The following is a 14295-nucleotide window of genomic DNA, read 5'->3' as shown; positions in this document are numbered from 1 at the left end:
CCGGGGAACGGGTTAAATCCAGGCCCGCCGGGTCTCTGACCCCGGGGTGGGGCCGAGCTGTGTCGGATCAGGAATTCCTGGCTCCCTGCGCCCCCCGCCCCCGCAGGCAGCTGGTCCCTGTGTCCCAGCCGGCGCCGCAGCCGGAGCTGGGAACAGAACCAGCGGCTCTGTCGGCCGGATCCCCCCGCCCCGGGCCCGGCGTCCGCCCGGGGGTGCGCGGGGCTCCGGCGCCTCAGCTCCCCACTTGACTGATCTGCAGTAAGGGGGGGGCAGCAGGGCGTGTTTTGGGGGCCCGTGTCTGGGTGCCGGGGGTCGGGTTATAGCGGGGGGGGGCGTTACTGGGTCGGGTGCTGGGGGTTCTGGGGGCTGGCGTATAGCGGGTCGGAGGAGGGGCATGTCTGGGTGCCGGGGGTCCCCGGGGGATGGGGTGTAGCGAGGGGGGCGTGTCTCCGTTCTGAAGGTCCTGGGGGCCGGGGTATAGCGGGGGGGGGCAGGACCGTGTCTGGGTATCGGGGATCCCAGGGGCTGGGGTGTAGCGAGGGGGACGTGTCTCCGTTCTGAGGGTCCCGAGGGGCTGGGATACGGGGGAGGGGACGGGGCCATGTCTGGGTGCTGGGGGTCCCCATGGGGATGGGGTATAGCGGGGTGGGGGCAGGACCGTGTCTGGGTATTGGGGGTCCCCATGGGGATGGGGTGTAGTGGGGGGATGGGGCCGTGTCTCCACGCCGGTGGGTCCCCGGCTGGGGGCACTGCTGTGAGGAAGCTCGCAGCTTTGCACTGGCCCTTGCCATGGGGCCTTGCTAGCCGCCGCTCTCACCCCCTAGCACAGCCCCCCGCCCCAGCTGTGCCCAGGCCTCCCACCCCCATCCCAGTGCCCAGGACAGGGGCATGAATGGCTCCATTCATCCTCCGCCCCCCTTGGGGCCCCCCCTCCTTCGCCCCCCCCCCCCGGGAATCTGGTGGCTGCCGCTAGCTCAGGTCTCGCTTTGTTCTCCCACCCACGGGCCACCCTGGACCCTATGTGCCGGGTCAGGGGAGATGCCAGCCTGTCTGCCTGCTGCGAGCTTCCCTGGAGCAGTGCCCCAGCCGGGGACCCCGGTGCTGCGAACTTACCTGCAGCAGTGCCCCCAGCCGGGGACCCCGGTGCTGCGAGCTTCCCCGCAGCGGTGCCCAAGCCGGGGACCCCAGTGCTGCGAACTTGCCTGCAACAGTGCCCGCAGCTGGGACCCCGGCACTGCGAGCTTCCCCGCAGCGGTGCCCCAGCCAGGGACCCGAGCTGTGAGCTTCCCCGCAGCAGTGCCCCAGCTGGAGACCCCAGTGCTGCGAACTTACCTGCAGCAGTGCCCCAGCTGGAGACCCCAGCGCTGTGAGCTTCCCCAGAATAGTGCCCCAAACAGGGACCCTGGTGCTGTGAGCTTCCCTGAAGCAGTGCCCCAACTGGAGACCCCAGTGCTGTGAACTTCCCTGCAGCAGTGCCCCCAGTCGGGGACTCTGGTGCTGCGAGCTTCCGCACAGCAGTGCCCTGACGCCCCAGGCCCATATTCTGTTCCAGGCGTGGGCTGGGCCGGCCGGGAGCCATGGCCGACGGGGAACGTCCCAGGAGCAGCCTGAGCCAGGCCAGCAGCGTCCTCACCATCTCCTCCGTCAGCCTGGGGGCCGCCAAGGTGTGTGGGGCGGGGCTGGGGCTCTGCCATGGGGCGGCCTGTGGGGGTGGGAGGGACTCTGACCCACCACCCCCCTGTCCCCCACGTCCACCCTCTCCTCTTCTCCCGCCCACAGCTCCCACCTTAACTCTCACAACACCTACTCCCAAACCTGGGCCCCCTAGAGGGGACAGGCCCCATTCCCTGCCCCCCCTGAGCCAGCCACTCCCTGCCCTGGGGCCGGCTGGGAGCCGGCGCCCCCTAGTGGCTGGTGTGTGTGTGTGTGTGGGGGGGGATTAACCCTTTCCTGTCTGCCCCCCCCCCCCAGCCGTCGCGCTCCCTGCGGAGGGTTCACACCTTCGGGAAAAGGGAAAATTCCATCAAGCGGGACCCCAACGCCCCCGTCGTCATTCGGGGCTGGCTCTGCAAACAGGTACCAGGGGGGCGGCCGGGGGGGCTGCCTTTGGGGGGGGGGACAGAGGCTGGTAGATTGGGGCCAAGGGGGTGTTAGATTGGGGGGGCGACATGGCGGGGAGGTGATCACTTGGGGGGTGATGGGGCAGAGGGGTCTGGGTGGGGGCTGTTAGTCAGGGTGTCGGGTGCCATGGGGCCGGTGCTGGGGGGGGTCGATGTGGGGGGGGGTTCTTCTAATAGGGCAAAGGGTCTGATCCCTTGGCGAGGGACTGGTACCCGGGGGGGGGCAGGGAGTTGGAGGGCCGCTGGGGGGCAGGGGCCTGGAGGGGCGAGGGGAAAGGCTGGGCCCCCGCCCCCCAATCGCTGCCTGTGCCCCTCACCCTGCTGTCGGGGCGGCTCTCGTTCCAGGACAGCTCCGGCCTGAAGCTTTGGAAGCGACGCTGGTTTGTGCTGGCCGATTACTGCCTCTTCTACTACCGAGGTACCAGCCCCCCAACCCGCCCGGCCGGGGGCGCTGTGGGGAGTGGGGGAGGGGAGCTCCCGGCTGCCCCAGCCCTGCCCCAGCAGGGGGCGCCGTGGGGAGTGGGCCAGGGAGCGACAGCCCATTAATCCCCCCTTCCTTTTGGGGTCCCCCAGACAGCAGGGAGGAGGCGGTTTTGGGGAGCATCCCACTCCCCAGCTACGAGATCCGGCCGCTGCCCGGGGAGGGGAAGAGCCGAAGATTCACATTCAAGGTCAGTCCGGGGGGAGTCGGTCTGGTCAGAGCGCCCCCCCAGGTACCCCATTCGGGGTCCCCCACTTGGAGACACCCGGACGCCTGGGTTCTATTCCCCAGCTCTGGGAGGGGAGTGGGGGCTGGTGGTTAGAATGGGAGGGGGCTGGGAGGCAGGACTCCTGGGTTCTCTCCCTGGCTCTGGGAGGGGAGTGGGGGCTAGGGGGTTAGAGCGGGGGAGGGGGGCTCTCTGGAGCCGACAGTCAGGGCCCCTCCCCACTAACTGGCGCCCTCCCCCATCTGTGCCTCAGGCCGAGCACCGGGGGATGCGGACGTACCACTTCAGCGCGGACACCCAGGAGGACATGAACGGCTGGATCCGAGCCATGAGCCAGTCCGCTGCGGCCGAGAGTGATCCCAGCACCATGTAGGGGTGGGGGGGTCTAGTGGTTAGAGCGGGGGTGGGGGGTGGGAGCCAGGATTCCTGGGTTCTCTCCCAGCTCTGGGGAGGGGAGTGTGGTCTAGTGGTTAGAGCTGAGGGGGGCTGGGAGCCAGGACTCCTGGGTTCTCTCCAGCTCTGGGGAGGGGAGTGGGGTCTAGTGGTTAAAACATGGGGGCAGGGGGGCTGGGAGCCAGGACTCCTGGGTTGTGGCATAACTATTCTCTGTCTCTCACCCCATAGCAGCAGCCGACCCCCCCAGCTGCTCAGCCGTCCGGTGCCCCCCCAGGCCCGTCTCTTCGAGGACGTCCGGCCACTCACGCCCGACCTGGGTCCCGCCAAAAGCGCCGAGTCCTTGGAAATCGCCCGGCTCTCGGGCCCCCACTCGTCTGCAGAGAGTCTGTCTGCGACGGGCCGGGGGGCACAGGGCGAGGGGGGGCTCCTGCCCAGCGGCCCTGCCCCACCCCCCAGCCCGGTCAATGGGGAAGGGCTCGGGGGGGAGCTGCAGGGCCTAAGGTAAGAGCCTTTTGCCTTGGTCTCCTCCAGAAGGGGGCGCTGTGTGGGTACCTCACCGCCCGATTAACCCTTTCATCTCTGCTCCTCTTTCCCCAGCTCTCTCTCGTCCCGCATTCTGCGGGGTCAGGAGCCCTCGGCAGCCAAACGCCCCCCTCCTGGCCCCCCCAGACCCTCCCCACCCCCCCCTGAGTCTGAACAGCCCCCCCTGGAGCCCCCCTCCCCCTGGGAGCCCTCTGCAGCTGCCCAGTCCCACGTCCGCTCCTCCCGTTCCTACTCCCTTCCCCCACCCCCGCTGAGCTCAGGGGGGCGCGGGGGGGCCAGGGGGGTGCAGGGGCGTCCTCCGGGAGGGTTCGAGCCCCTGAGCTGGCTGCGTCCTGCGAAGATCTCCCCCTGCTGGTCCAGGCCGGGTCCAGCCTGGCCCGGCCCCACACCCCCGTGGGGAGGGTGGATATCGCCCCCAGGGGGGCCGTGCGGGGCAGCAGGCCCATCCCTGGGCGCCCCCAGACCCCCGCCGACCGCTACGACGTGCGGCCCTCCGAGGAGCCCTGTGCCCGGCCCCCCGGGCGCTACCCCCGCAGCCCTCACCCCAGCCACTGCCTGGCGCGGCCCGGGACCCCGGCGGAGGAGAGCCCCCCGCAGACGGCCACGCTGGGACCTGCCCTGGGGAGACAGCCCCGGAGCCGGGTAGGCTGTGGGGGGGGGGCGCTGGGCTGTGGGGAGCGGGGTGGGGGGGGTCAGCAGGGGGCGCTGGGCTGTGGGGAGCGGGGCGGGTGGTCAGCAGGGGGCGCTGGGCTGTGGGGAGCGGAGTGGGGGCTCGGCAGGGGGGTGTGCTTCGGGGTGGGGGGGTCGGCGCTGTCTGACCCCTGTCTTCTCTGCCCCCCTGCAGTTCACAGACCGTGTGTACCCCTCCCTGGGGGCTGCCCCACCCCGCGCCCGTCTCCACGGCCGATTGGTGAGTGACCCTCCTCCCGCACCCCCGTTCTCCTGCCCCCCCATGTCCTCCCACCGCTGACCCTGTCCTCGCCCCTTTCTCCCTAGATCTCCCCACATTCGGCCTCCTCCGGCTACCTCCACCTGCCCCCACTGCCCCCGCTCGCCAGCCGCCCCCCAGGGAAGAGGACCTCACTGGGAGCTCCGGTATGTACCCCCCGCCAAGTCCGTGCCTCAGTTTCCCCCTCCATCCTCTGATCAGCCCCTTGCAGGGGCGCCCTGTGGCTAGGCCGACAGGATTCTGGCATGGGAGTGGGGAGGGGAACATGGGGGGAGGGCCGGACTCCTGGGTTCTCCGCTCCTCACCCTCTTGTTCTTTTTTCTTCCCCAGCCCTGGACCGTGGCCCCTCTGTCCCGGGACAGGACCCTGCTGGTACTGCCCAGGGCTGAAAGTGACACCGATGTGAGTGTATGTGTCTGTGTCCTCTGCCCCCCATGCACAGCGTCCCCCACATGCCCCGGACACCCCAAAATCCCCCCTGGATCAGACCCACAGGCCCATCTACCCCTGTATCCCGCCTCCCCCGGCTCGGACCCCTGGGCCCATCTACCCTGGTATCCCGCCTCCTCCCTGGTTTTTACAGCTGAGCATTTTGGGGTATTTGGCCAGGCCTTTGGCACACGAGACGCTCCCCAGGGTCACTTCCTGCCCGAGACGCCCCAAACCTGAACCCCATGTCCGCAACCCCCCCACACTCACACTAACCACGGCGCCACCTGGAGGCCGCAGCTGAAACAACCAGGTTTTCTCACCACCCCCCACCCCACCCCCGGGTGTCTTTTTTCTTTTTCCTCCCACCCTAGATTCTCCTGACTAAACTCTGCGGCCAGGACAAGCTGCTTCGGGGGCTGGAGGAGGAGACGGGGCAGCTGCGGGCTGAGAAGGTGATTTCACCCCCCCACACACACACACACACACCAGCCTGGGCAAGGAGTCCCCGTATACCCAGCCCCCGCGCCCCACCCCAGAGCCAGCCGCATCCCAGCACCGGGCGAGGGGTCCCCCGATACCCAGCCCCCGTGCCCCACCCCAGAGCCAGCCGCATCCCAGCGCCAGGCGAGGGGTCCCCCGATACCCAGCCCCCGTGCCCCACCCCAGAGCCAGCCGCATCCCAGCGCCAGGCGAGGGGTCCCCAGATACCCAGCCCCTGGGCCCCACCCCAGAGCCAGCCGCATCGCAGTGCCGGCTGAGGGGTCTCCATATACCCAGCCCCCGCGCCCCACCCCAGAGCCAGCCGCATCGCAGTGCCGGCTGAGGGGTCCCCATATACCCAGCCCCCGCGCCCCACCGGTCAGGCTTGGCAATTGCTTCCACCAGGTGGCGCTGGGTGAAAACAGAGGCTGCCCCAGAGTGGCGGTGGTAGTGGGGGCAATGGGGCATTAACCCCTTAAGTGCTGGGCTGTTGGTAAGGGGGCCCCAGAGGATTTCCCCCATGCCCTCCAAGATGGGGTGGGAGGGCAGGAACTTCCCCACCCCTCTGGTCCCGCCCCACCCCATCCAAGGGGTAACCGGGTTGGACCCCGCAGGAGAGGCTGGAGAAGGCCCTGGAGCTGGTCCGGCACCAGCTGGATGAATGCCAAGGCCCGGAGCTGGCGGAGGAGAAAACCTGGTACCAGCAGAGGCGGCTGCAGGACGAGCTGGTGCAAGTCAGAGCCCGGCTTTGCGACCTGGCGCTGGTGAGTGTGAGCGGCCCCGAACCCCACCCCAGAGGGGCCGCACCTCGGCGCCGGGTCCCCGTATACCCAGCCCCCCGCCCTTCCCCAGAGGGGCCGCACCTCGGCCCCGGGTCCCCGTACAGCCAGCCCCCCGCCCCACCCCAGAGGGGCCGCACCTCGGTGCCGGGTCCCCGTATACCCACCCCCCTGCCCCACCCCAGAGGGGCCGCACCTCGGCGCCGGGTCCCCGTACACCCAGCCCCCCGCACCCCACCCCAGAGGGGCCGCACCTCCGCGCCGGGTCCCCGTACACCCAGCCCCCCGCACCCCACCCCAGAGGGGCCGCACCTCGGCGCCGGGTCCCCGTACACCCAGCCCCCCGCACCCCACCCCAGAGGGGCCGCACCTCGGCCCCGGGTCCCCGTACACCCAGCCCCCCGAACCCCACCCCAGAGGGGCCGCACCTCGGCGCCGGGTCCCCGTACACCCAGCCCCCCGCCCCACCCCAGAGGGGCCGCACCTCGGCGCCGGGTCCCCGTACAGCCAGCCCCCCGCCCCACCCCAGAGGGGCCGCACCTCGGTGCCGGGTCCCCGTATACCCACCCCCCTGCCCCACCCCAGAGGGGCCGCACCTCGGCGCCGGGTCCCCGTACACCCAGCCCCCCGCACCCCACCCCAGAGGGGCCGCACCTCCGCGCCGGGTCCCCGTACACCCAGCCCCCCGCACCCCACCCCAGAGGGGCCGCACCTCGGCGCCGGGTCCCCGTACACCCAGCCCCCCGCACCCCACCCCAGAGGGGCCGCACCTCGGCCCCGGGTCCCCGTACACCCAGCCCCCCGCACCCCACCCCAGAGGGGCCGCACCTCGGCCCCGGGTCCCCGTACACCCAGCCCCCCGCACCCCACCCCAGAGGGGCCGCACCTCGGCCCCGGGTCCCCGTACACCCAGCCCCCCGAACCCCACCCCAGAGGGGCCGCAACTCGGCCCCGGGTCCCCGTACACCCAGCCCCCCGCCCCACCCCAGAGGGGCCGCACCTCGGCGCCGGGTCCCCGTATAGCCAGCCCCCCGAACCCCACCCCAGAGGGGCCGCACCTCGGCCCCGGGTCCCCGTATAGCCAGCCCCCCGAAGCCCACCCCAGAGGGGCCGCACCTCGGCGCCGGGTCCCCGTACACCCAGCCCCCCGCCCCACCCCAGAGGGGCCGCACCTCGGCGCCGGGTCCCCGTACACCCAGCCCCCCGAACCCCACCCCAGAGGGGCCGCACCTCGGCCCCGGGTCCCCATACAGCCAGCCCCCCGAACCCCACCCCAGAGGGGCCGCACCTCGGCCCCGGGTCCCCGTACAGCCAGCCCCCCGAACCCCACCCCAGAGGGGCCGCACCTCGGCCCCGGGTCCTGTATAACCAGTTTCCCATTCAGGACAGCGAGAGGGCTTGGGGAGATTTCGCCGGCCTAGAAAATGAGCTGCTGACGCTGCGGGAAACGCTGGCTCAGATCCGACAGCTCGGGCACCCCCAGGTACGTCACCCTGCTAGGGCACCTCCATCTTGCCGCTGCGCTGAAGGGATGGGCTTGTGGGACTCCCTGCCACATGATTTCCCTGGGCGAATCGCTCAGCAAATCCCTAAAGCAAACCGGGATTGTACAGAGGGCGCTGGGCTGTGGGGAGCGGGGTGGGGGGCTCGGCCGGGGGCGCTGGGCTGCGGGGAGCGGGGCGGGGGGCTCGGCCGGGGGCGCCGGGCTGCGGGGAGCGGGGTGGGGGGCTCGGCAGGGGGCGCTCTCCCCTCACAGCTATAGGGATGTGGGAGCGCTGGCTAGGAGACACAGGGCCTGGGAGAACCGCCTGGTCTGTCTGGCTGCACCAGCCGTAGACGATATTCTGGGAGCAGGCGGGATACCGGGGTAGATGGGCCCGTAGGTGGTCCTGGGGGCCGATGCTAATTACTGTGCCGTGACCTTTCCCCTCTGCCCTTTGCCCTCAGGAGCAGGGGGCCGCCCAGCAGGAGCTGTGGATGATCGACGACATCATTGCGGGGTTGGGAGCCAGCCCTGCCCCCTACCCCGCCCTGGACCCCAGGACAAGTCCAGGTGCTGGCTGCAATGTCCCAGGGTGGTGATAGGGGGCACTGTGCTGTGGGGGGCAGGGTGGGGGCTATCGGGGGGCGCTGTGCTGTGGGGGGCAGGGTGGGGCTATCGGGGGTGCTGTGCTGTGGGGGGCAGGGTGGGGCTATCGGGGGGGTGCTGTGCTGTGGGGGGCAGGGTGGGGGCTATCGGGGGGCGCTGTGCTGTGGGGGGCAGGGTGGGGCTATCGGGGGGCGCTGTGCTGTGGGGGGCAGGGTGGGGCTATCGGGGGGTGCTGTGCTGGGGGGGCAGGGTGGGACTATCGGGGGGCGCTGTGCTGTGGGGGGTGGGGCTGGGGGGGCAGGGTGGGACTATCGGGCACTGTGCTGTGGGGGGTGGGGCTATCGGGGGTGCTGTGCTGTGGGGGGCAGGGTGGGACTATCGGGGGGCGCTGTGCTGTGGGGGTGGGGCTATCAGGGGGCACTGTGCTGTGGGGGGCAGGGTGGGGCTATTGGGGGTGCTGTGCTGGGGGGGCAGGGTGGGACTATCGGGGGGCGCTGTGCTGTGGGGGGTGGGGCTATCGGGGGTGCTGTGCTGTGGGGGGCAGGGTGGCGCTATCGGGGGTGCTGTGCTGTGGGGGGTGGGGCTATCAGGGGGCACTGTGCTGTGGGGGGCAGGGTGGGGCTATCGGGGGCGCTGTGCTGTGGGGGGTGGGGCTATCAGGGGGCACTGTGCTGTGGGGGGCAGGGTGGGGCTATCGGGGGTGCTGTGCTGTGGGGGGTGGGGCTATCAGGGGGCACTGTGCTGTGGGGGGCAGGGTGGGGCTATTGGGGGTGCTGTGCTGGGGGGGCAGGGTGGGGCTATCGGGGGGCGCTGTGCTGTGGGGGGTGGGGCTATCGGGGGTGCTGTGCTGTGGGGGGCAGGGTGGCGCTATCGGGGGTGCTGTGCTGTGGGGGGCAGGGTGGGACTATCGGGGGGCGCTGTGCTGTGGGGGGTGGGGCTATCAGGGGGCACTGTGCTGTGGGGGGCAGGGTGGGGCTATCGGGGGTGCTGTGCTGTGGGGGGTGGGGCTATCAGGGGGCACTGTGCTGTGGGGGCAGGGTGGGGCTATCGGGGGCGCTGTGCTGTGGGGGGTGGGGCTATCAGGGGGCACTGTGCTGTGGGGGGCAGGGTGGGGACTATCGGGGGTGCTGTGCTGTGGGGGGTGGGGCTATCAGGGGGCACTGTGCTGTGGGGGGCAGGGTGGGGCTATCGGGGGTGCTGTGCTGTGGGGGGTGGGGCTATCAGGGGCACTGTGCTGTGGGGGGCAGGGTGGGGGCTATCGGGGGCGCTGTGCTGTGCTGTGGGGGGTGGGGACTCAGTGGGTCGCTGACGCTGTCACGTCTCCTTTTCAGGCTTCTCTCTGGCTGCCTCCTCCATTCTGGAGCATGTGGGGGGCTCAGCCCGGAGCCACCTGCCCCTCCTGGGGCTGGATGGGGGAGGCCACGACCACGAGCTGCCCCTCAGGGTGAGGGGCCTGTTTTCCGGGGCGGTGGGCACCCAGGCCCTCACTCCCGCCCCGCAGCCCCCTGCCAGCCCAGTCCTGCCCCCCCCAGCCCTGCCGGTGCCCCTCACTCCCGACCCGCAGCCCCTGCTAGCCCAGCCCTGCCCCCCCAGCCCTGCCAGTGCCCCTCACTCCCGACCCGCAGCCCCTGCCAGCCCAGCCCTGCCCCCCCTAGCCCTGCCGGTGCCCATCACTCCCGACCCGCAGCCCCTGCTAGCCCAGCCCTGTTCTCCCCCCCAGCCCTGCCGGTGCCCCTCACTCCCAACCCGCAGCCCCTGCCAGCCCAGCCCCCCCACCCCCCAGCTCTGCCGGTGCCCCTCACTCCCGACCCGCAGCCCCTGCTAGCCCGGCCCTGGGTTTCTCTCTGTTCCCCCGCAGGCCATGCCAGCTGGCGGCCTGGAAGAGGGCCGAGCAATGAGGGGAGACGCCTGGGGCTCCCAGCCCCCTCAGAGCCCCTCTAGAAGAGGGGCCGGGTCCCCCGAGCTGGACGGAGGGCGCCCCCTGCAGGAGACGGATGTTGCGGCACCAGGTGCGGTTCCCCCCCCCCCCCCCCCGTGCCCAGCCCGGCTGGGGCAGCATTCGCCCTTGGTCTCCCTTCCCAGCCCCCTTTTAACCCCTGCTTCTCCCCCCACAGGTCTCAGCTCGCCTCCGGCCGCCCCCCACCTGCCCCGGAGCCCCAGCCCAGGCCCCCATGAGCCCCGAGAGCAGAGAACCAAGGAGCTGCCAGCCAAGGTAGCTCCCTCCCTTCCCCTGGGGGGTCAGTGTGTGGGAGCCCGGACACCTGGGTCCTATCCCCAACTCTGGGAGGGGAGTGGGGTTTAGTGGTTAGAGCGGGGGGTGGGGGGAGGGGCTGGGAGCCAGGACGCCTGGGTTCTCTCCTGGCTCTGGGAGGGGATTGTGGGTGAGTGGTTAGAGCAGGGGAGGGGGGAGACCTGGGAGCCAGGACGCCTGGGTTCTCTCCTGGCTCTGGGAGGGGATTGTGGGTGAGTGGTTAGCGCAGGGGAGGGGGGAGATCTGGGAGCCAGGACGCCTGGGTTCCCTCCTGCCATTCTCCCCACCTCCCAGGTGATCACAACGGACCCCCCTGGTCCCCACCGGGCCCGGATGAGCGTCCAGGAGCAGCTGGAGCGGATGCGCCGGCACCAGGAAGGCCAGAGGCAGCAGGAGGGGGGCAGGCCGAACCCCTGGGGCTCCCGGCAGGGCTCTGTCCGGGCCAGCGCCAGCCGGGTGGGTACGCAGCCTGCGGGGGAGGGGCTGACCGGCTGCCAGGCGGTGGGGCATGTCCCGAGGCCACACCCATTGTCTCCGCCAGTAAAGCCCATATCTCACCCACCCTGTGAGGGGAGGGGAGGGCTGGGAGCCAGGACTCCTGGGTTCTCTCTCTGGTGCTGGGAGGGGAGTGGAGGCTAGTGGTTAGAGCAGGGAGCTGGGAGCCAGGACTCCTGGGTTCTCTCCCTGGCTCTGGGAGGGGAGTGGGGCCTGGTGGTTGGAGCAGGGGGCTGGGAGCCAGGACTCCTGGGTTAGAAGATGGGTTCTGCTCTGGGGGGCAGCGCTGGCTAGCGGGGTGGAGTGGTTCTCTCCAGAGCTCGGATTCCTGGATGGAGCTTCCCCCGCGTTCACTTCCCCCTCCTAAAATTCCTCCTCCAGCTCCCTCTTCCGACTCACTCCCCCGACCTCGGGCCAGAGCCAACCCAGACCCCCATGGAGCCACTGCCGAGGGGGGGCCAGACCGGGGGGCCCTGGGGCCGGTCTCCCCCACCCCTCGAGAGAGACCGTCACCGGGTCATCACCTTGGCATACGCGCTAGCCACCGAGGCCTCTGAGCGCAGGAAACTCATCACAGGTAACGGGGCTGTGAGCCCGGACTCCTGGGTTCTGTCCCCCCACAGTGACCTCTCTTTCCATCCCCCTCCCCTCTCCCCCCAGCACCACTCCCATCCCAGCTGGGAAAATAGCTGAACAAATGAAGTGAAAAATTGCTGGAATCTGTTCAGCTGTTGGGGAAATTTCTGACTCCTGCTGGCAGGTCCCTGGGGTGGGAACAGGTGTGTGTGGGGGGGCGTCCCTGGGGGGGCCGGAGGATGGGAAAGGCCATGTTTCTCTCTGTCTAATTCATTAAAGCTCCCAGGAACCAGACAGACACCTGAAGGGGTCCCCAGCCCCCACGCCCCACCCCAGAGGTGGCTGCATCTCCACGCCCGGCCAGGGGTCCCTGTATCACCAGCCCCCACGCCCCACCCCAGAGGTGGCCGCATGTCAGCACCGGGGAGGGGGGTCGGTGACTCTGGTCTCCTCTCTCTGTGCAGGGAAGACCCCGCCTGAGCCCCAGTTGGCGGCCAATCCGGACCCTTCCCCAGAGCCGCTGGATGCAGTGACCAATCAGCACACGCTGTTTACTCCCGCACTCCCCCGGGGGCATCCAGAGGCCAATCACGTTGAGGCGGAACCATGTGCCCCAGCCAATCGGAATACAGCACTTAGCGCCAATTCAGTGCAACGGACGGGAGCGGCCAATCAGGCGTCGTCTCGATTTCAAGCGGCCAATTGGGCCTTGCCTGTTCCCGAGCTTTCCAATTGGTTTTCACCCTTGCCTGAAGCAGCCAATCAGGCAGCATGTCTGTCAGAGGCAGCCAATCGAGCATCGCCCCTGTCCGAGGGGTCTCAGTGGGCACCCCCTTTGCCCACATTGGCCAATCAGACGTCGACTGCACCCAAGGCGTCCAATCGGGCATCGCCTCCGTTCTGGGCCGCCCAAAAGGAATGTGGGGATTGGGCGCCGGAGCAAAGGATTGTGGGTAACAAGGACATGGCCAATGGCGGGTGTCGGGGGCGGGGTGGGCGTGCCGTGCCCAGGCAGGTGGTGGCGTACCTGGGCGAGGGGAGCCAGCCAATCAGGATCACCCTACTGCAGTCCAGCTTCTAACCCATTGGCTGAGAGGCAGGGTCAAGTCCCGCCCCCTAGGGTGGGCTCTAGGGCAAGGTGGGGGGCTGTATAGGGGGATGTGCCCAAAGATGGGGCGGGGCTCAGAGGTTTGGGGTCCCTGCTCCCAGGGAGGGGACCCCTTAACCCCACCTAGGGGCCCATCGCCTTGCTGCCCCCTGGTGGGCAGAGTGGGAAGTGCAACCCCCCTGGGGCCCTCACTCCCAACCCACAGCCCCTGCGAGCCTGGCCTAGGCTCCCCCCAGCCCTGCCGGTGCCCCTCACTCCCGAACTGCAGCCCCTGCGAGCCCGGCCCTGGGCTCCCCCCAAACACCACCCTGCTGAAGCTGACAATGAGGGGGGGTCTCATGAGCACCCAGAGGGACAGGGGATTTATGGGGACACCTGATCTTCCCCCACTCTCGTGGGACTCTGTACGGGGGCAGCGGGGGAAGGGAGAATCCTTCAACTGGCCCCCTCGCCCCCAGGCAGCTCCCTCCCCTGTTACCCCCTTTTCCTGCCTGTTGGTGTCTCTGGGGCTCCCCTGGGGAGGGGTACCGGAGTTGGGGAGACCTTCGAGCTCGCCGGGGCCTGGCCAGGGAATACGCTGCAGTCTGTACAGGGAAGGGCTCACTACACGGGGGGCTGTGGAATTTGTCCCCCGTGTTTGTGCGGGAATGGCCTGTGTTCGAGTTCGGGTCTGCCCAGAGGCAGGCCACTGCAGGAAGGCGGGCGGCCGGATGACCAAGGAGGGGCCAGGCGGAGTTGTTAAGATGGGGAGACTCCTGAACTGGGGGACAAGAGGGCTCAGGGGGGGCCGAGCTGAGGAAGCTGGACCCTGGTGTAACTTTGGGTTCTCTGCGCTAACCCGACGGCTCTTACCCCACGGGGTGAATGTCCCTGCAGCTCCTGGAGGTGGGGGCTCGGCTCCCTTTGGGGGACACGGCTCGCTGAGGGGCCCAGCGCAGGCGGAGCTGTGGAGGGAGCTCACGGCGTGAAGCCGGGGGGAAGACCCTGAGGTTGGGTCCCAGGAGCGGGTGAAGCCAAGGGGCGGCGGACCCTAGGGACACGGCATCACGGACTCACAGATGCCCACTCTTGGCCCCGTGCGGTCCATGGTGGGGACCCTCTTCAGCGCGACAGCCCTTCTCGGGGGTCCACTCTCTCCCGGGGTCAGGCCCCTCCACCTCCTGGAGCTGCACCTCTCTGAGCCTTAGCACGTCTGTCTCTGCCGTGGGCCCCCTCAGGGAGTCCACTCGCTCTGGACCCCCCGGGCCTCCACCCCCAAAGGGGACGATGCCCCTTCCCCCCCCCCCCCCCCCGTTCTCTAGGCCAGAGCGACTCTCAGCCGGCGTAACACAGGAGGGTTTAGTGAGCGTCTGAACAGGACTTTGGGCCCA

At 70.0% G+C, this 14295-nt stretch overlaps 1 protein-coding gene across 1 annotated transcript; it reads left to right on the top strand.

Moving 5' to 3' along the window:
* LOC101951761 (pleckstrin homology domain-containing family A member 4) lies at nucleotides 1-14286 on the top strand. The gene is given in 22 exon segments (XM_065571116.1): nucleotides 1-258; nucleotides 1553-1664; nucleotides 1972-2076; nucleotides 2466-2538; nucleotides 2694-2791; nucleotides 3081-3196; nucleotides 3452-3724; nucleotides 3821-4064; nucleotides 4067-4408; nucleotides 4611-4676; nucleotides 4763-4861; nucleotides 5046-5117; nucleotides 5519-5599; nucleotides 6242-6391; nucleotides 7791-7889; nucleotides 8354-8459; nucleotides 9827-9939; nucleotides 10354-10504; nucleotides 10610-10707; nucleotides 11041-11202; nucleotides 11623-11818; nucleotides 12282-14286. Coding segments are annotated over 21 exon segments (3348 nt in total). The 5' UTR covers nucleotides 1-258; nucleotides 1553-1577; the 3' UTR covers nucleotides 12899-14286.
* Nucleotides 14287-14295: the final 9 nt, after the last annotated feature.

Source organism: Chrysemys picta, chromosome 17, assembly GCF_011386835.1.
Source record: "Chrysemys picta bellii isolate R12L10 chromosome 17, ASM1138683v2, whole genome shotgun sequence".
Lineage (NCBI taxonomy): Eukaryota > Metazoa > Chordata > Testudines > Emydidae > Chrysemys > Chrysemys picta.
Note: the sequence above shows the minus strand (reverse complement) of the source record. Positions and strands in the feature narration are given on the sequence as shown.